This window comes from Equus caballus, chromosome 21 (assembly GCF_041296265.1).
Source record: "Equus caballus isolate H_3958 breed thoroughbred chromosome 21, TB-T2T, whole genome shotgun sequence".
NCBI lineage: Eukaryota > Metazoa > Chordata > Mammalia > Perissodactyla > Equidae > Equus > Equus caballus.
Window position 1 is genome coordinate 22,494,809 of NC_091704.1, and position 21,527 is coordinate 22,516,335.

Here is a 21,527-nt window from a genome sequence, read left to right on the forward strand (position 1 = left end):
AATTTGGATGTTGAATTTATTATTTCTATGAAATTATCAAGGGGAGATAGGCTCCAGTGAATTGAAGAGTAAGTGGGTGTTGGGAAATGAGTGTGTCTAACTTTTAGGAAGTTGGGCTGTGAAGAGAAGGAAGGAAGTAAGGTGATAGTTGTAGTTGCTTTTTAAAATTGAATTATAGAGGAGAAAGGAATCTTTTCAGATGAGAATATAAGTGCAATGACAAAATGCAGACAAAATGTGATATTTTTCTTTGGTAATCACACAAATTTAAAACTAAGTCATTGAGGAATAATGTTAGAACTGCTCTGTCAAATATAGTAGCCATTAGCCACATGTGACTATTGAAGTTTAACTTAGTTAAAAATTAAATAAAATACAAAATTTGGTCCCTCAGTCCCACTAGCCACATTTCAAGTACATGTAGCTAGTGGCTACCATATTGGACAGCGCAGATATAGAACATGTCCATTTTCATAGAAAGTTCTCTTGGACATTGTTGTGCTAGAGTGGAAATACTTTATTCATTCCGTCAGCAAATATTTATTGAACACATACCAAGTGCTAGACACTGTCCTAGCTGAGGAGACACCACTGTACAAGTCAAAAAGCTCCGCCTTTGCAGGGTTTACTTTCTACTGTGAAGAGAGAATAAGCAAGGAAAACACTTATGGGAGAAGTACGTTAGGTGCTTTGGAGAAAAACAAGGGAAAGGTGGAGTGCACTTTTATATGGGGTGTTCAGGGGCAGACTTCCTGAGAAGGGGACACTGAGCAAAGACCTAAAGGAGATGAGAAAGGGAGCCATACTATTTTTGGGGTGAAGAGTGTTCCAGGCAGAGAGAAGGGCAAGTACAGAGGTTCTGCGGTAGGAGTGTGCCTGGTGTGCTTAAGAAACTGTGAGGAGGCTGAGTGGCTAGAGTAGAGTGATCGAGGGGGAGCAGGCAGGAGTTGAGGTCAGAGAGGGCCTTAGAGGCACTTGCTCTTCTTTTTTCCAGGAATGCTCTTGAAGATATTCGCGTGGTTCCCTCTCTTACCTCCTTCAGGTCCTCCCTCAGATGTCCCTTTCTCAGGGAGTCTGTCCTTGAACTCCCCATATAAAGGACTTTGGCATTTACTCTGTGTGGAATGAGAAACTGCTGAAGAATTTTGAGCAAAAGAATACTTATCTTCCTGACTTAACCTTTAAAAAGGATCAGTCTGGCTGCTGGCTGGAGAGTACATTGTTGGGGCAGCAGTAGATCTAGTGAGACGAATCAGAAGACTATTATAATAATTGGATGAGAGATGATAATAGCTTGGATCAGGTTGGTAGAGGTGGAGGTGGTGAGGCATGATCAGATTCTGGATCTATTTTGAAGTCAGCAGAATTTTCTGAGCAACTAGTTGTGGGATAAGAAAGAGAAGTGTTAAGGGTGACTCCAATTATTTTGTCTTTAACAACCTGGAGGAGGGAGTTGCCATTTACTGAGATGGAGGAAACTAGGTTTGGGGGTGGGAGAGACTGGAGGTAAGGTATTCCATTTGCTTGAGATGTCGTTTAAACAGTTGGAGTATCTAAAGGCTGTGGTTAAAGGGAAAGATCCAGTGTCGAGATACAAATTTTTTAATTTTTAAGGATATAGGTGGTATTTAAATTTTTATTATTTCACATATAAAGTCTTTGTTAACGTTACCGTTGTTTAAAACTTCTTCTTGTAGGTACCAGGTACTGCAGAGAATGCCCGGTCATGTGTCCGAGCTTATTTTTCTGATCTGCATGAAACTCTGTGTCGCCAAGAAGAAATGGCCCTAAGTGTTGTGGATGCTCATGTTCGAGAAAAACTGATTTGGCTCAGGCAGCAACAAGAAGATATGACTATTTTGTTGTCCCAGGTTTCAACAGCCTGTCTCCATTGTGAAAAGACTTTGCAACAGGTTGGTAGTTTAAACATGGTTGAGACGTAGTTTAAGAAGGAGAATTCATAGGGTTAAGTAGATAATTACCAGAGGTACACACTAGTCTATTTTCTTAATTTAATCAATAAGTTTCTATTGCTACCATTGTTACTGCGTGCATTCATATTGTGCTTAGGACATGAGGGCTCTAACCTCAAATTGTGCTGCCAACCGTATCAGCGTCCTTCCCTTCATATGCCCTCCTCACCATAAAGCCATGGGTTCTAGAACCTCTCTAACTTCTTGTCATTCTTCAGTCATGCCAAAGCCTTTAACTCTCCTTTGCCAAGCATGTACTATTCTGTTTGCTTGGTGGGCTCATCTCCCTTTTCTGATAGTGGAAATCCTTCTTCAAAGTCTAGCTCAAATGTTTGCTGTTCTTTGAAGCTCTCTCTTTCTTGCTTTTCTTTTGGGTGCCTCTCTAGCATGTACTACCTATCTCTGCCCTAATTCAGTGGTTCTTAACTTCCATGTTACAGCAAACCTATGTTTTTTAATGGCTGAGGTATCATAAGCAATTTGTTACCCAGTTTGCAGGAATGTACTTTTAAAATAAAGTAGATTTAAGGTTATTCTAACAAAAATGACAATCTCACTCATTTCTGTTTTGGATCTGTTTTCATGAGTGGGCGATGTAAGGCTAATTATTGCCCTAGGAATTCCCAATAAACTGCAGTCTATCGTATCTTTACTGATAAATTGCTAATAATTGTGTTGATTTCGAAGCATTGTAGAGCTAAGCTAAACTCTTTACCATTGTAGAGCTTTTTCCCCTGAATCAAATATCTGATTAGACTTAGATGAATGAGGCCAGGCTGTAACCACAGCAGTCTTGAGCTCTTGTTTAGTCCTTATCCCCTTGAATTGTAATAATTGATGTGTATGCCATTTATTAAGTTAGCTTTGAGCTCCAATCCTATTCTTCTGTCCTCTGCTTTGTGATGCTGGGACTGGAACTCTACAAATCATATCTGCTTTGCCAGCCGGCTCCATGTTAGTTTAGGCTCTGCCAATAGAGGGGACATCAGAGGGAGTCTGGAAAGCTGAAGTGGTTTCCTGTGGGTTCCCATTTGCTTGGGGTTCCTGTGACTGTCGCCCCTCACAAGAGGAGACTGCTTTCCTCCGAATCTGAGTTTCAGCTCTGTGGGGTCCCTCCTGTAAGTTTCTAAGTTTTTGTAATTCCAGCATCTCCCTTTTATTCCTCCGGCTCTGGGGGTGGTAGCTGTTTCCTACAGTTGCTTCCTCCATGTTACCTCAGAGGTTTTTCTTTTACCTTTTTAGTTACCTGGTTAATAACTACACCTAGTTAACAGGTCTTCCTATTAAGTTCTCTCTATTCTGATAACTGGTATGGTTTTTGTCTTCTGATTGCAATATGATTCAGTATGCATATTTGTCCTTCTAGATGTTGACTGGATACATCTTGTTCATCTTTGTATCTCTAAATTCTTTGTATCTGGCTAGAAAGAGCTTAATAAATACTTGTTCAGTTCATGATGGGTAATCAAGCTACAGAGCAAAGTCAGAAATGGATTCATGTCCTAAAATACTTCAAAGTATTTTTACATTAATTTTATTAAAAAGTATGTTTGTGGGGCTGGCCCTGTGGTGTAGTGGTTAAGTTTGGCATGCTCTGCTTTGGTGGCTCAGGTTTGGATCCCCAGCATGGACCTACACCACTCATCACCCATGTTGTGGCAGGGACCCACATACAAAACAGAGGAAGATTGGCATAGATGTTAGCTCACGGCTAATCTTCCTCAGACAAGAAAGAGGAAGATTGGCAACAGATGTTAGCTCAGGGCTAAGCTTCCTCACCAAAAAAAAAAAAAGGTATGTCTGTAGTTACTGAGATATTTAGAAGTATTTTAGAGTTTCTGAAGTGTTTTATCAAAGTGATGATAATTGTTAATGATATGGTATTGTCTCACTATGGTAAAGCAATTAAAATTGGGGTCTTAGATTCATTTTTCATATGGACCTATTAGTTTTGTTCTGATTTATGGCCATAGAACCCTCACTCCAACCAATATTCTTAAAAGTTCTTGCCACAGAGGTAATTGAACAAAGGAATGGATGAAACATCCATACATTTATTACCAATTTTGAGAACAAAACTTAATCATCTCTCCCCTCCAAAAAACTGATGCATCATCTAAGTTGAAGGCATGCTGCTGAATGGTGAGGACTTGTTTATTCCTTTAGCAAATGTGTACTGAATGCCTATGTGCTGTATACATTCTAGGTACATGGGATATATCAGTAAACAAAACAAAGCCATAATCTTTGGAATTAGCATTCTTGTTTTGTTTTGTTTTAAAGATCGGCACCTGAGTTAACATCTGTTGCCAGTCTTCTTTTTCTTCTTCTTCTCCCCAAAGCCCCCCCAGTACATAGTTGTTTATTCTAGTTATAGGTCCTTCTGGTTGTGCTATGTAGGATGCCACCTCAGCATGGCTTGATGAGTGGTGCCATGTCTGTGCCCAGGATCTGAACTGGCGAAACCCTGGCTAGCCAAAGTGGAGTGCATGAACTTAACCACTTGGCCATGGGGCTGGCCCCTGGAATTAGCATTCTAGCAAGGAGAAGACAGACAGTAAACTATAACCATATCTGAATAAGTAAATTTTATACTATGTTTAAGTGATAAGAGCTAAGGAAAAAAGAAAACATGTGTGGGTATAGCAGATTGCATTATTAGTCAGGGTGAGCATCATTGAGAAAAGGTGAGATCTGAGCAAAGACTCAAAGGAGAAGAAGGTGAAGGAATTAGTTCAAGCCCTAATGGGGGAAAGAACATTCCAGCTGAGGAAACGGTTAGGGCAAAAACCTTAGGGCAGCATCCTGGTGTATTTGAGGAACAGTAAAAGAGGGCACTGTGGCTGGAATAGATAAAGCAAAGGAGAGAGTAAAAGGAGCTAAAATCAGAGCTAATAAGGAATTATGTGTGAGGAAGCCCTTGTGGGTCACTGGAAGGACTTCAGCTTTTACTGATTGAAATGGGGAAACCATTGTGGGGTTTGGAGCACAAGAATGACTTGATCCTACCTGTTAAGAGGATTACTCTGGCTGATGTGTAAAAAATAGGAAAAGGAAATCAAAGATGAAAGAAAGGAGTTCAATTGTTAGGAGGCTGTTGTAGAATTCCAAATGAGAGAGAATAGTGCTTGGATAGTGGGGGTTAGAAGTGTCCAGATTCTGGGTATCCAATAGGATTTGTTGATAGATTGCATGTGGGGCATGAGGGAGGAGAAGGCAAGAATGACTTCAAGGTTTTTGTTCTGAGCAACTGCAACAATGGAATTTCTATCAACTAATAATGTGCAACAGTGAGCAAAATCCAACAACACCACTGCTCTCATGGAGCTTACATATTGTTGGGAGATCTCTCTTAGGAAGAATATATTGGTATACGTATAGAATATCTCTGAAATAATATTTGAGAAACTGTAGAGTGCTTGGCTTGGAGGAGAGGGCCTGGGGCTCTTTCACAGTTTGACCTTTAGTCCCCTTTTTTTTAAACCAATGCGTGTATATCTTAAATTATTTTAAAAACTTCTCTTAGAAGTATAACATACATACAGAAATGAGTGTGTAAGTGTTCAGCTGGCTGAATTTGCAGACTAGACATTGCTGTGTGACTGGCACCCAGATCAAGTAACAGAACTTTACCAGCACCCCAGAAACCCCTCAGACTCCTTTTAATAACTACTTGCCTTCCCCTCTAAGGATAAATTACTATTCTGGCTTCTAATGCATACCTTATTTTTGCCTGTTTTGGTAATTAATATAAATGGAATCATACAGTATGAATTTTTCATGTCATTTCTTCTTTTCCTCTACATTATGTTTGTGAAGTTCATATTATCACATGTAATTGTGGTTCATTTTCCTTGTGGTATACTGTTGCATTTGTGAATATACCATAATTTACTTATTTATTCTTCTGTTGATGGGCTCTTAAATTGTCTATTAATGCCCAGTTATTATTATCCTAGTCAAATTATATTTAAGTTAACTTTGAATATTACAAGGCTCAATGAGCTTTTCTTGAGTTTTGGTGATATCTCTTTTTTCCCTTATTTCTCTACTGAGTTCACAAGACATACTGTCTTCTCTTTTCTAGGATGATTGTAGAGTTGTCTTGGCAAAACAAGAAATTACAAGGTTACTGGAAACATTGCAAAAACAGCAGCAGCAGTTTACAGAGGTTGCAGATCACATTCAATTGGATGCCAGCATCCCTGTCACTTTTACAAAGGTAATGTACTGTACTTCATTTTTAGGTATGTTTTCCAACAAATCATAATTGTTTTACATTCCATGATAATCAGCTTGAAGAGACAACTAAGAAATTCATGAATCATAGGATTTAAAATAAAAATTTTTATCAGTGGAAAATAGAAAGTAGTAATGAATCTCCCTATACCCATCACCTGCTTTAACATTTAAAAACTTTTTATTTCATATACCCTTTTCCCTACTCCCCTTTCTACCTACAGTCTCCCAGGTTATTTTGAAACAAATCCCAACATGTCATTTCATTCCAAGTTCATATCATTTGATCTATGAGATATTTTCGGGCGTATCTCTAAAAAGTAAGGACTCTTTTTAAAAAATAGGTAAAATACTGTTATCACACCCAAAAAATTTAATAGTAAATCTCTAAAATTACCTGTTATTCAGCTAATATTCAAATTTCAAAGATTTAAAACAAATTTTTTTTTTGACAGAATCCAAACAAGTCCTGTATGGGCACTTGATTGATATATTTTGGTTTCTTTTAAAGTGATTCCCCCTAATTTAAAAATGTTCGTGTGTTCCATGTTGCATTTTTAGGGACTGTTTTTCTTCACATTTAATTTTGTTTTATAATTATGTGAAACATTTACATGGTCCAGAGTCAAATCTACCAAGCAAGGTGTATTCAGAGAAGTCTAGCTTCTATCCCTAACCCCTCCACCCATTTCCTCCCTTCCCCATAGAAAACCATTAAGAATTTTTCTCAGTTTTGTTCATCATTTAAAAAAATATAGGGACACATGTTTACATATTTGTATGCACATCCCCCACATTTGAAGGTAGAATACCTTACACACTTCTTCACTTTGCTCTTCTCACTTAAGTGTACATCCTGGAGATCACTCGATAGCATTATACAGCAACATTTTCTGTTCCCATTTTACAGCTGCAAGGTACTTTATTGTGAGGATGTACCACATTTTTTTTACTGTTGTAAAAAACACATAATATGAAATTTACCATCTTACCCATTTTTAAGTGTACAGTTCAGTATTATTGAGTATATTTACATTGTGTGAAACAGATTTCCAGAAATTTTTCATCTTACAAATCTGAAACTCTGTATCTTAATAAACAATAACCCTCTTTTTCCCTCCTTTCACCAGCTCGTGGTAACCACCATTCTACTTTCTGTTTCTTTGAATTTGACTACTCTAAATACCTCATATAAGTAGAATCATACGGTATTTGTCTTTTTATAACTGGCTTATTTCATTTAGCATAATGTGCTCAAAGTTCATTCATGTAGCATGTGACAGAACTTCCTTCTCTTTTAAGGCTAAATGATATTCCGTTGTCTGTGTATACCACATTTTGTTTTTCTGTTCATCCATTGATGGACATTTGGGTTACTTCCACCTCTTGGCTATTGTGAATAGTGCTGCTATGAACATGGGTGTGCAAATATCTCTTTGAGACCTTGCTTTCAGTTCTTTTGTATATATGTCCAGAAGTGGGAATACTGGATCCTATGGTAGTTCTATTTTTAGTTCTTTGAGGAAATGCTATACTGTTTATTGTAGTGGCTGCACCATATTATAATCCCATCAACAGTGCACAAGTGTTCCAGTTGCTCCATATTTTCACCAACACTTGTTATTTTTTGTTTCTGTTTTTGATAGTAGCCATCCTGATGGTTATGAGGTGATCTCTCATTGTGGCTTTGATTTGCATTTCTCTGATGACTAGTAATGTTGAGCATCTTTTCATGCTTGTTAGCCATTTTATATCTTCTTTGGAGAAATTTTGCACGAGTCCTTTCCCCATTTTTAAATCAAGTTACTTGATTTTTTGTTGTTGAGTTGTTGGAGTTCTTTATTTTTATATTCTGGATACGAATCCATGATCAGATATATGATTTGCAAATATTTTCTCCCATTCCATAGGTTGCTTCTTCGCTCTGTTCAGAGTATCCTTTGATTCACAAAAGTTTTTAAGATTGATACAGTGCCATTTGTCTAATTTTTCCTTTTGTTGACTGTGCTTTTGGTGCCATATCCAGGAAATCATTGCCAAATCCAGTGTCATGAACCTTTTCCCATTTTCTTCTAGGAGTTTTAGTTTTGGGTCTTATGTTTAGGGCTTTAATCCATATATTTATAATCCAAATATTTATAATTGTTATACCTTCTTCATAAATTTACCCTTTAATGATATAATGACCTTTGTTTCTTATAACAGTTTCTGATTTAAAGTCTATTTGTCTCATATTAGGATAGTCACCCCTGCTCTCTTTTCAGTTTGATTTACCTGGAATATCTTTTTCTATTCTTTCACTTTCAGCCTGTGTGTGTCCTTAGATATAAAGTGAGTCTCCTGTGGACAGCATATTGTTGGATTTTGTTTTTTTATCCATTTAGTCAAACTGTGTCTTTTAATTGGTGGACTAAATCCATTTCTATTTAAAGTTATTATTGATAGGTAAGGACTTACTATTTCCATTTTGTTAATTGTTTTCTGTTATCTTAAAGCTTTTTTGTCTCTCTTTTCCTCTTACTGCCTTCTTTTGTGTTTTATTGATTTTTTTGTAGTGACATGGTTTGATTCCCTTTTGTGATTCATTTCCTTTTGTGTATATTCTGTGGGGTTTTTGTGTGTTTACCATTGCAGTTACAGGCATACCTCGCTTTATTGTACTTCGCTTTATTGTGCTTTGCAGATATTGCATTTTTTACAAGGCCCTCCACCAGCAAAAAGATTATAATTCACAGAAGGCTCAGATGATGGTTAGCATTTTTTAGCAATAAAGTATTTTTTAATTAAGGTATGTACTTTTTTTTAGACATAATGCTATTGCACACTTAATAGGTTACAGTATAGTGTAAACATAACTTTTATATGCAGTGGGAAACCAAAAAATTGGTGTGACTTGCTTTGAGATACTCACTTTATTGCAGTGGTCTGGAACTGAACCCACAGTATTTCTGAGGAATGTCTGTACATGAAACATCTTAGTTATAACATTCTATTTTATTTTATTTTTTGTTTTTCTCAGGAAGGCTATTTCACTTTGGTCATTTTAAAATACAGACCTGAGGCCAGGAAGAGATGCCTCTGGGGAAGGGAAGAACTAAAATAGGTTGGTGGACCCAGAGGGAGGTGAGGTCGGGGGACAGCGACAGCCACTGCAGCTCTTGGCTGCAGAGGATGCCAGGGAGATGTGTATAGGGTAGGCCTGGCAGAAAACATTGTATTTTAAACTGATAACAATTTAACTTCAATTGCATACAAAAACTCTTCTCTTTTACAGCTCCACCCCCCCATATGTTATTGATGTCACAAATTACATCATTATGTATTGTATACCTATTAACAGGCTTATAGTACTTTTTATATTTTTATTATTTTAGTTCTATAAATAAATTTATGCACCAAAATTACAATAATACAGGTTTATTATTTGTCTGTGTATTTACCTTTACCATTTTATATTTTCATATGGTTTCCTATTGTTGTCCAGCATCCTTTTGTTTCAACTTGAAGGACCCCTTTAGCAGGTCTAGTAGAGCAGGTCTAGTGGTAATGACTCCCTCAGCTTTTGCTGTGAAGGAGAGTTTTGCCTTATATAACATTCTTGGTTGACAGCTTTTTTCTTTTTAGCACTTTGAATATATCATCCTACTCCCTTCTGGCCTGCACACTTTCTGCTGAGATATCCGCTGATAATCTCCTGGAAGCTCCCTTGTGTGTGATGAGTCACTTTCTCTTGATGTTTTCAAGATTCTCTCTTTTTTTTTTTTTTTTTTTTTGAGGAAGATTAGCTCTGAGCTAACTACTGCCAATCTTCTTCTTTTTGCTGAGAAAGACTGGCCCTGAGCTAACATCCATGCCCATCTTCCTCCATTTTATATGTGGGATGCCTACCACAGCATGGCTTTTGCCAAGCGGTGCCGTGTCCACACCCGGGATCCACACTGGCGAACCCTGGGCCACTGAGAAGCGGAACGTGCACACTTAACTGCTGCGCCACCAGGCTGGACCCTCTCTCTTTGTTTTTGAGTTTTGAGTTTGATTGTAATGTGTCTTAGTGTCGGTCTCTTTGAGTTTATCCTGATGGAATACGTTGAGCTTCTAGAATTTTTATGTCCATTTTTCTCTTCAGACTTGGAAGTTTTCAGCCATTATTTCTTCAAATAAGCTCTCTCTGCTCCTTTTCTTCTCTCTCCTCCTTTTGGGGCTCTCATAATGTCTATGTTGGTTGGCTTACTAGTGTCCCATAAGTCCCTTAGGCTCTCTTCACTTCTCTTCATCGTTTTTTCTTTTTGTTCCTCTAACTTGATGATTTCAGATGACTTGTCTTTGAGTTTGCTGATTATTTCTTCTGCCTGATGAAGTTTACTGTTGAAACTCTCTAGTGAACTTGCCAGGGCAGTTAGTATATTTTCAGCTCTGGAATTTCTGTTTAGTTCTTTTTTTGATATTCTTTTGTCTGTTCATCATTTTCCTGATTTTGTTTACTTGTCTGTGTTTCTTTTTGCTCAGTGAGCATCTCTTTGACAGTTATTTTAAATTCTTTGTCCAGCAACTCATAGATCTGAATTTCTTCAGTGTCACTTTTTCAAAGTTTATTTCTTCCTTTGAATGGGCCATATTTCCCTGTTTCTTGATATGCCTTGTAATCTTTCGTTGAGATTCGGGCATTTGAAAAAACAACCACCTCTCCCAATCTTTTTTTTTTTTTTTTTTGAGGAAGATTAGCCCTCAGCTAACTACTGCCAGTCCTCCTCTTTTTGCTGAGGAAGCCTGGCCCTGAGCTAACATCCGTGCCCATCTTCCTCTGCTTTATATGTGGGACGCCTACCACAGCATGGTGTGTCAAGCGGTGCTATGTCCGCACCCGGGATCCGAACCAGTGAACCCCAGGCCGCTGAGAAGCGGAACGTGCGAACTTAACCACTGCGCCACCAGGCCGGCCCCCTCCCAATCTTTATGGACTAGCTTTGAAGACTTCACCCATCAGCCAACTAGAGATTCTAGGACTTCTAAAAGCTCTTCTGGGGATGTGTCTTCTCTGGGCTTGTGCGTGTGCTTTTACCTGTCTCAAATTCCCTAAGCAGCTTTCCCCTATGTTTTCTTGAAGGCCAGTAATCTCTTGCTCCCATGGGCTCTCTGCAGAACTCTAACATGCCATATCCTTGCCTCTCTTTCCACTGGCTTCCAAACCGTACTGCCAGTCCCTAGGAGGTCCAAGTTGGATGAAACAGAAACCAGTCTCTAGGGGAGCCCCAAGATAAGCCAGAACATTGCTCAGTCCACTCGTTTGTTTCTGTCCCAAGGAAGGAGCCTCATATGGGACTTTTCCTCCTGATTGCACCATGCTATGCCCCCCCCCCCCCCAGGTAGGGGGATGGGCACAGATGGTACACAGAATTCTGTGAATTCTCCTATCCCTTTTGCTGGAATCCTTTCCTGGTTTTATGTTGGTCTGGGTGCTGTAGCTTCTCAGTTGGTCTCTAGAGTTCTCACAAAGGTATTCTGATCCATATATTGTTTTATTTCTGAGGTTTTGGACTGGACTGAAGTGTAGATTTGGGAGCCATTGTTATATAGACGGTAATTGACGTGTATGGAGTAAATGAGAAAGTATAGAATGAGAAACAGGCCTCATAATGACTCTTAAGAATACCAGCATTGAAGAAGTGGATAAAAGGAAAATGAGAGTGAGCATCCAAAAAGGTGGGATGAAACCTAAAAAATTTGTATCATAAAAGCCAAGAAAAGAATGCTCAAATGAGAAAGCAAAATAATAATTGCTGACACTCATGTAGCACTCATCATATGCCAGTGCCAGGAGCTGTTATAATTACTTTTACATGTATTTTTGAAAATGAATCCTTGCAAAAATCCTGTGTAAGTTTGGTACTATTTTTATCCTCATTTTATAGATGAAAGAAGTGAGGCAGAGAGCTCATGCAGCTAGTAATATATACAAGTATGTTCATTGCAGCATTATTTATAATGTCGAAAATTAGGGATGACCTAATATCTATCAGTTGGGGATTGGTTAAATTGTGGTTCATGGAATATAATGAAACAATTGAAAGAAAAAGGTAGGTCTGTATGTTTTGAAATGAAAGGATTCCATAATATACTGTTGAGTGTAAAAAGTTATTTTGCAGTATGTATGTTCTTTTAAATTTATTAGTTTTAAAAAATATATATATATTTTTGTGTGTATATATAAACCAATGTGTGCTTAGGAAAATGGGTGGTTTATGAAATTGTTAACAGTGGATATTTGTGGGAAATGATCAGTTTTCATTTTTAATTAATATATTGATGATTCACTTGAGCTAGAAAATCTGGAAAAATTAAGGGTGTGTGTATGCAATTTTTTTTTTTTCTGAGGAGGATTCACCCTGAGCTAACATCTGTGCCAGACTTCTTCTGTTTTGTATGTGGGTTGCCACCACAGCATGGCCGCTGACAGGTGGTGTAGGTCTGTGCCTGGGAACCGAACCTGGGCTGCCAAAGTGGAGCACGCCGAACTTAACCACTAGGCATGGGGCTGGCCCCTGCATTTATTAATTTATATAAAAACAAAGTAGTCAGTTATATTTCTTTTTTTTTTTTAAAGATTGGCACCTGAGCTAACATCTGTTGCCAGTCCTTTTTTTTCTTCTTCTTCTCCCCAAAGCTCCCCAGTACGTAGTTGTGTATTCTAGTTGTAGGCACTTCTAGTTCTGCTATGTGGCATGCTGCCTCAGCATGGCTTGATGAGTGGTGCTAGGTCTGTGTCCAGATCTGAACCGGTGAAACCCTGGGCTGCCAAAGGGGAGTGTGCAAACTTAACCACTTGGCCACGGGGCTGGCCTCTAGCCAGTTTTCTTGAGGAGAGATGTAGCAATGAGGAGTGATTCATCTCTCTGAGAAGATGTTATTCATGGTATCTTGGGAATACAACTCAGATTTCAACTCCGGGTTGAGGAATGAGTAAGAGATGAGGAAATAATTAACAGAGGTATTTTATATTAAAGCATAAATAATAATACTTTCTAATTCTATATCAAATAAAAATATTTAAAAATTTTTTAATTATAGGACAATAGAGTTCACATTGGACCAAAAATGGAAATTCGAGTTGTTACGTTAGGATTAGATGGTGCTGGGAAAACTACTATTTTGTTTAAGTTAAAACAGGATGAGTTCATGCAGCCTATTCCAACAATTGGTAAGTATGAGTATTGCTTTTTACTTTAATGGACATTTTATAGACAACCCTAGCTTAAGCTGAGTTTTCAGGGTCTTATTTTATGCCAATCTGGTATGGTGGTGGGCTCTTTTTTGGCTGTAAGACACCAGCATTTCAGAGAAAAAACGCAAGATTCAGTGGCTGCGGGATTGAAATGTGGATGGCGGGACAGTGGGAAGGAGCAGAATATTGGTGGGAGAGTTGGAAGGAATAAAGGATTGGTGACTCTGGCTGAGGGGTAGGGGTGAGGGGGTGCTAGTCGTGCAGAGCTGGCAGGCACTTGGGTTTCAAGGTCCTAAGGACCTTGGTGGAGGTTTAGAGGGCTAATGGCTGTTAAAGGTATGCATTCTGCATGTAGTTTTATTAGGAGTGGAGCTGGTTGGACAGCAGTAGATATTGCTGTATGTAGATAATTTGTAAGTCACAGTTATAAACAGGGGGTAGCCTGTGTTTGGTGTGTCACTCGTAAATATAAGTTCAGTATTAAAGTAACTTTTTTTAAAAACAGGTTTTAATGTGGAAACTGTAGAATATAAAAATCTTAAGTTCACTATTTGGGATGTAGGTGGAAAACACAAATTAAGACCATTGTGGAAACATTATTACCTCAATACCCAAGGTAAGAGTAAAAAATGACATCTTATGATTGCTGGCAATATTGTGACATGGAATAAGTAGAATTTGTGGCATATGGTTCTGCTGCTCTATTCAATTGAAATGAACATTTATCCTACTATAATCTCTCAATAGCTCCATTCCTCATTTCCATTCATAATTAGCTATTATCTGCAGAAGAACCTACAGTGGCTTGCTTTTGACCAAACTGTGTCACGTCATCCATTCCACCTAGCACATTATTCACAGTTGAGTCCCATTCTATGCTTTGGCCTCCTAGACTCAACATGCGGCTTATGGTTATGCTGCCTGTTCCATATGTCATTCTACTTTCTACCTAGAAGAGAGACTAGATAATTATTTTTACTTTGGGATTTTAGTATAAGCCAGTGGTTAATGGGGAAAAAATCGAATTTGAAACATGAGGAATGGCTGAAAGTCTGGGGATATGTAGCTACTCTAAGGTAGCTGGAAAGAGTTCAAAAGAGAATCCACAGGATAGATATTTATGAAGTTTCTGCTGTGTAGTTTGAGTGCAGTCTATGTGGAAAGTGTTTGCTAGACACCTGGAGAGAATACTTTGGAGAGAGAAAGATGGTGACTTACTTATTTTTAAAAGACTGTCTTTTGGTAAAGGAAGTAGTTACCAAAGAACAAGTAGTAGCAGCAGGTAGATCATAAGAGGTACATTTTCATTCATTCAGAGAAAAATATTAATTGATATACATAGCAGTTGTGTTTGGTAGAGCAAGTGTTGCAAATCCTGTTATAGGTGGGGAAATGAAAGCTGAAAAGTTATGTGAACTACTTGAGATCCTACTGTTGATTATTGCTAGGTACTTCTATAATAATAGGCAGCTTTTCTGTAAAAATAGTGATGGTAGGTTAACTACTCATGTATAATAATGAGAGCATTAAAATATTTGGTCCGTTTACTAAAACTTAACAAGTGACTAATTGAATATTTTTGTCATCTTCTTTGGTAGCTGTTGTATTTGTTGTTGATAGCAGTCACAGAGACAGAGTTAGCGAAGCACACAGTGAACTTGCAAAGTTGTTAACAGAAAAAGAACTCCGAGATGCTTTGCTCCTGATTTTTGCTAACAAACAGGTAACACGTTTGTATTTCAGAATATTTATTTTAGCAGTTTTGTGCATTCCACGTCATGAGGTAGCTGGAAATATTTCAAAAGAGAGATAACTCAATAGATATTTAAGAAATTTCTGCTTTGTATTTTGAGTACAATTTGTGTGGAAAGTGCTTTGCTCAGTACCTAGGAGCATACAAAAGTAATAAGCTAGCTGATGGAGTCCACAAAAAGAAATAAGGTAGTTGATGGTCACCAGAAACTTCTGTGTATGTAAGTAAACATGTAAGTAAATATATATGAGATTCTAATAAAAAAAAAACCCTGGTAATTAACTTCAATAATATTAACAAAGTGTTATGGGAAATTAGAGAGTAATTCTAAAGGTGGCATTTTGTAAGATTTGTAAAAAATAGGATTTGAATTGAAATTATGATTTGAAATTATGGATAAGACTGAGTCAATATGTGAGGGAAAGAACATTGCAGGCAGAGAATAGAAAAGCATGAGTATTTTTAGGGAGCATCAAGGAGATCTATATGTGAGGGACAGGCAGAGGATGAAGAAAATCTAGAACAATAGATGAGACTATACTTTGAAGGCCTGACAAGGCCAGACTGAGAAATTTAGGTTTTATTCTGTGAGCAAAGGGGAACCATTGAAAGGTTTTTGGACTAGTTGGTGATAAGCTCATATCAGTGTTTTAAGACTAATCCTGGGAGTAGAATGTAGAATGAATCAGGGGCAAGGGACTAGAGATGGGGAGATGCAGGAAATTGCTGCAATAATTCAAGTGAGAGAGTTAAGATCCTGAATCAGAGGAAGAGAAGGCTGGAAGCAGACTTTATGGAGGTAGAATTGTTAGAATTTGGTGACCGAATGGGGAGGATGAAGGACCGGGAGTTAGCTGAAGATTCCTAGATCTTGAGCCTAAGCTTCTAGGAGGATGAGAATGCTTTTAAGTGCAATAGGGGGGCTTAGATGTAATAAGAAGGAGGAGTTGGATGAAGAATAAAGGATTTTCCCTGAAAAGAAAAAAAAAGGGCAAACTATTACAAGCTGATACACCTTTCTTATGATTAAAGACATGCAAATAAGACAAAATGAAATAGCGTTTTCCACCTATCATATCATTAAAGACAAAAGTGTTTGATAATCCTCAGATGCACACTGTGGGTATGGTTATTAAACAGAGACGTTTTTCTTGGAGGGCAATTTGGCAGTACCTGTCAAAGTTTTAGATGCATATACCCTTTTACCCTGCAATTCTGCCTCTAGTAATGTATGCTGCAGACAAATGTCTTAAGGTTATCCTACAGATAATTTTGCAAATGTATGTATGTAAAAATATGGATGTATATGTATGTATTTGTGTACATGAGCACACAACTTCAATCTAAATATTTAGTATAGGACTGGTTAAGAAAATTGTTGCACCTACACAGTGGAATGCAATTCAGACATTAAAAATAATGCAGAAAATAAGCTTGTCCTGATAATAGAAACATATCTATCTTCAAGATGTGTGTTAAGTGAGAAACAAAAAACTAGAATATGTTCCATTTTGTGTTTATTTGCATGAATGTGCATGGAAATTTTCTGGAAAAATATTAAAGAAATTGTTAGTGGTGGTTGCTTTCTGGGAAGTAGGGGTGTGAGAGTTTAATAAACTCTTCATTATATAAATCCTGCATATAAGCCATTTTTATGATATACCCATGTTAATTTTTAAGTTGATGCCTTATAAATGACTCAGGCAGTATCTTTTATTCAAGCTGCATGGCTTTTACTGATTTCATTGTGAGGCTATTCCTACAAACTATATATATTATGAATAAATAAATGATTTTAACCCAAACTCTATTTTGTTCTATTCTTATTAATCTCAGAATAATTAACTGAAAGATGATTCTAGGTTTTAGCTTTAGGCTTGTTAGAGTGGTACAAACCGAATTCTATGTAAATAGTAATAATTAGAAAAATTATAATTTTGATGGACTGACTAAAAAAAATTGATGTGTCTATATCTTTCAGGATGTTGCTGGAGCTCTGTCAGTAGAAGAAATCACTGAACTTCTCAGTCTCCATAAGCTGTGCTGTGGTCGTAGCTGGTATATTCAGGGCTGTGATGCTCGAAGTGGTATGGGACTGTACGAAGGGTTGGACTGGCTCTCACGGCAACTCGTGGCTGCTGGAGTACTGGATGTTGCTTGATTTTAAATGCAGCAATTGTCTAAAGTTTTGTGGTTAAAAGTTATTTTGCACATATGTTGTAAGAAATTCTACATCTCAAAGATAGTTTAATTTAGGATGTGTACATAGAAGGAGTCTTGGATTGGTAATTCAGTACAATACTGCTTTTAAAAAAATTATCCTGTAGCGAAATTTAAGTATCTGAGCAGATTAGATTGGATTAAATAGGGATTTCTTGAGTATAAATTTTTTTAAATGTACATTTGCTATTTAAGTTTTTGAGATTATATGTGATCCACTTATTGGGAAACAAGTAGTCACAGAGAAAGGGTACGTGAAGGTTTATTCTCAGTGAAAAACGAGTAGCCAGCGAATGCCTAATGGACGCAGGTGAAGCGCAGCTGCTGCGTTAACTTGCCTTCTCACTGAATGGTGGCAGTTCTTAGTAGAAAACACGGCAGTGACTTAAGGAAATAGAATCCAAACTGCATCTTTGGGTAATAGGATTAGTTTACTTTTATTTTCAGTATAACAGAACACCTTTTATGCTAAGAACTATAAACTATAGAAAATTAATATTTTATACATTGTTTTATTAAAACTTTCTCCTCAAGCATTTTGTATAAAACCCAGTGAGTCAAAATGAAATGTTAACTAGGCCTGATTGTCAGATTAGTACTAAACTGAAGAACAATTAATAATGAAACTGTGAAAGTCGGTTATGTTCTAGTTGATCTTCACTTACGAAAGACCCATTTGCAGGGCTGAACCTGGATGTATTATTTGTTAGGTCAGAGCTCTGAGTTGGTCCTTCTGTTTTTCAACATATTTAAAGTACTTAGTAGTGTTTCTTTTAAAAATAATATCGCATCCTTAGTGGGAATGACCATAGGTAAAATGTAGTAAGTTACACATAGAACCACAGTTGGCTTTTCAGTAAAGATAGAGATTTAGGTAGAAAACTACCTTTACCTTAAGAGAAATCATTTAAACAGTGAGAATGCTTATTACATCAATTACTTTAAAATGATTTCCCAAAATAAGTGCATTTATCTTGACAATAAAACGTGAACAAGGCTCTCTGTGACAAGGCCTTGAAAAGTTGAGAGTAAGAATGTGTCTGAGGAAGAAACGTTCAAAAAGTTTACATCACGTTTATTATGCAGTGTTGTAAAAGTTTAAAGATTTTGTGCTCTTTACTGTTTTTCATTTTTTAAGGACACTCTGTTATGGCAGTACGATTTATTGTATTTAAATATAGCTAGATTGAATTTTGGTGTTTTTTTTAATGCTCTTTATACTTTAGGATGAAGTTCAATCCTAAACTTTACTAGTTGAACTTCTATGAGAACACTGATGTCTGATGATAAGATGTGACTTTTAGGTGGCACTGTTTTGGTTCAGTCTCTTCAAATGTACTTTTGTTAAAAACAACAAAAGTTTTAGAAAACAAAGCATTAAAAAAAAAGCCCATCAGTGTTATGGGCAATGTGTAAATAAGTAAATATAATATTTCGTCCTTTATTTTTCAAGTAAAAGTTCATGCTGTTACAAGTGTAGTTTGTGGGTATAATACTTCTGAATTAAATTATTTAATATTTGATTGCAATAACTGTGAAAAATACAAAGGTGTTACATTTGCCTGTGAGCCCTTGAGCTGTTTTCTCTACTAGGTATAGAAAAGAAAAAGTCTAACACTAACATGTAAACTTAATTTCTTTGTAAATTATCAAGTTTATTTGACCAACTTTGCTAACCTTTGTAATTCCCATTCTCAGCATATTACTAAACACAATTTAAAAATTGTGCTTAGATTTGATTATAATGTATTTAATAGTAGTGTTTGTGTGTGATTTTTTTTAAGAAATATTTTTCTGAGGCTCTTATTACTATTTGTGGTTGTATTCCTTCACTAATTATTAGTCAAGACTGTGCTAGTTCCCTCTGGGAAATATCAGTTTTAAGAATGAGAGATATTTTAAATACACTCTATTAGGATTTGCCCCTTAGCTCTGAATTTCTGTATTAAGCCTAAATATTATTGTATGGTTTATGTAAAGCAGGTTTTTCAAGTGTATAGCCCTGGTCTGTAATTCCGGAATGCTTTACAATCACCAGAAGCCATTATTTGCATTACATATATGATCACTATAGACAGCAATAAAATGTTAAAATCATGTTAAAGAAGTCTTATCATCATTCTAAAAATTCTGTTTCTTGAACTGTCTATGTAGTAGTATTGCTAGTAACCAATTAAAAAAGTCATATTTGTGCTGTGGTTGAGAGAGACAATAAAACAAAGTAGGTGAGGACTGACTTAAATGTCAAATTTGAGAGGTAGTTTTTTAAGATTTAGAAATAACTTATTCTGTATTTGCAATGTCACATTTAAATGAATATTGTAACTGTAGTGTTTTGAAAGGAGAGCTAAAATTCTGTGTTTAACAAAGTGAAACTACGGCTTTAAAAATTTTAAATATAACCTTGTTTCATTTGAAAATATAGCATTTTAAATGACTGTTTTAGAAAATGTCTTGGAAAACTTAGGTGTAACGTATAAACTAGTGTTGCTAAGAAAAAGACTTTTCATATAACATTGAGATATTTCGCAGCTTGCAGAGTGGTAATAGGGAAGACAGATGTACTTTTCCCTAAAAGAATAATGAATCAAAAGGACTAATGACTAAGTATCAGATGGTTATCTTGCTAGTAATTTAGTTTTATTTATTTTTTGCTAAGGAAGATTAGCCCTGAGCTAACATCTGTGCCAGTCTTCCTCTATTTTATATGTGGGTCACTGCCACAGCATGGCTGACAAGTTGTGTAGGTCCGCACCTGGGATCCGAACCTATGACCCTGTGCCAGGGAAGCAGACCATGCTGAGCTTAACCACTAGGCCATGGGGCTGGCCCCTGCTAGTAATTTAAAACATGCTTTAAAAAAAAATCTGGCAATGTATGTTTTTAGGTCTACCAATTGTCAAATTTGTGACATCGAATGGAAAATCCATTAATACGATTTTCGCTCAAAGCAAAATAATTCTATTTTGGGAGGGAATGAGGCATCACCACCACTTGGTGGCAGTATTACCAAAACTTTAGGATTAAGCTTTTAGGAATGAATAAGTAGCTAGGCAGATAAATCTAAACACCTAAAATTAGGGAGAAAAGGTAAATGTCACAGTGAAAAGGCATTTTATCCAACTCTAAGTTCGACTTAAAGGAGGACACAATATTAGTTTAAAGTAGCACAATTTGGCATATTCTTCCATCACACAAAAGTTTGTGGTACAAAATGAATAAAGGAAATAATCTTGCTGATCAACAGAAGGAAAAGTATAAGCTGTGATTTAAAGCTTAAGTATGTGAATTCCCTAAACAGGTCTGTTGAACATGTTCTTCCTATAAGTTCTTGGAGAGTCTGTCTGGAAACTAGAAGCAGTTGTTCTTCATAGTTATGAAGTAAGTTATGAGGGAAATGAAGAAATGGAATCAATACAAGACTCTGGACTCATATTGTTTTATTACTCCAATTTCTACTAATCTCTCCATTATTAGATTTTAAAAATTCTACTAAATATATACTTTCCTGATGATAGTATTTCTAAAAATTTTTTTTCAAGATTGGCACCTGAGCTAACATCTGTTGCCAATCTTGCTTTTTCTTCTTCTCCCCAAAGCCCCCCCAGTACATAGTTGTATATTCTAGTTGTAGGTCCTTCTGGCTCTGCTATGTGGGATGCCGCCTCAGCAGGCCTATAAGTGGTGCCATGTCCATGCCCAGGATCTGAACCAGTGAAACCCTGGGCCGCCAAAGCGGAGTGCATGAACTTAAACACTCGGCCACGGGGCTGGCCCCTCCTGATAGTATATTTAGTAAGGTAAGGAAAGATGTATTATAACTTAAGGACAGAAAATCTGTTTAGCTGCATTAGAAAAAGAATGTGAAAATAGTTAATGAATCTGTATATAGAACCAAGGACTCAGGTGTTCATTTATTCTGATTCTTATATTTGAATGAATCTTTCCTACTTATTAAGGAATTTAACACTTTATTTATTGAAGTTTTATTTACCACTACTTAACAATGATCAAAATACGAAACCATTTGGCATGAAACATAAACCTTGTAAAAGAAAGGAAATGGTACATGCTGTCAGAGCCTGATACTCCTTCTTAGTAGATCTTAAAAAACATGTAAGGG

At 36.8% G+C, this 21,527-nt stretch overlaps 1 protein-coding gene across 1 annotated transcript in view; it reads left to right on the plus strand.

Annotated features, from left to right (window-relative positions):
* Nucleotides 1–19,508, plus strand: part of TRIM23 (tripartite motif containing 23) — a 33,126-nt gene extending 13,618 nt beyond the window's left edge. Inside the window, exons 6-11 of the mRNA XM_005604224.4 lie at nucleotides 1,698–1,913; nucleotides 6,061–6,195; nucleotides 13,278–13,407; nucleotides 13,937–14,047; nucleotides 15,030–15,154; nucleotides 17,166–19,508. Coding sequence (XP_005604281.1) covers nucleotides 1,698–1,913; nucleotides 6,061–6,195; nucleotides 13,278–13,407; nucleotides 13,937–14,047; nucleotides 15,030–15,154; nucleotides 17,166–17,345 — 897 coding nt within the window. The 3' untranslated portion in view covers nucleotides 17,346–19,508. The remainder of the gene's footprint in view (nucleotides 1–1,697; nucleotides 1,914–6,060; nucleotides 6,196–13,277; nucleotides 13,408–13,936; nucleotides 14,048–15,029; nucleotides 15,155–17,165) is intronic.
* Nucleotides 19,509–21,527: the final 2,019 nt, after the last annotated feature.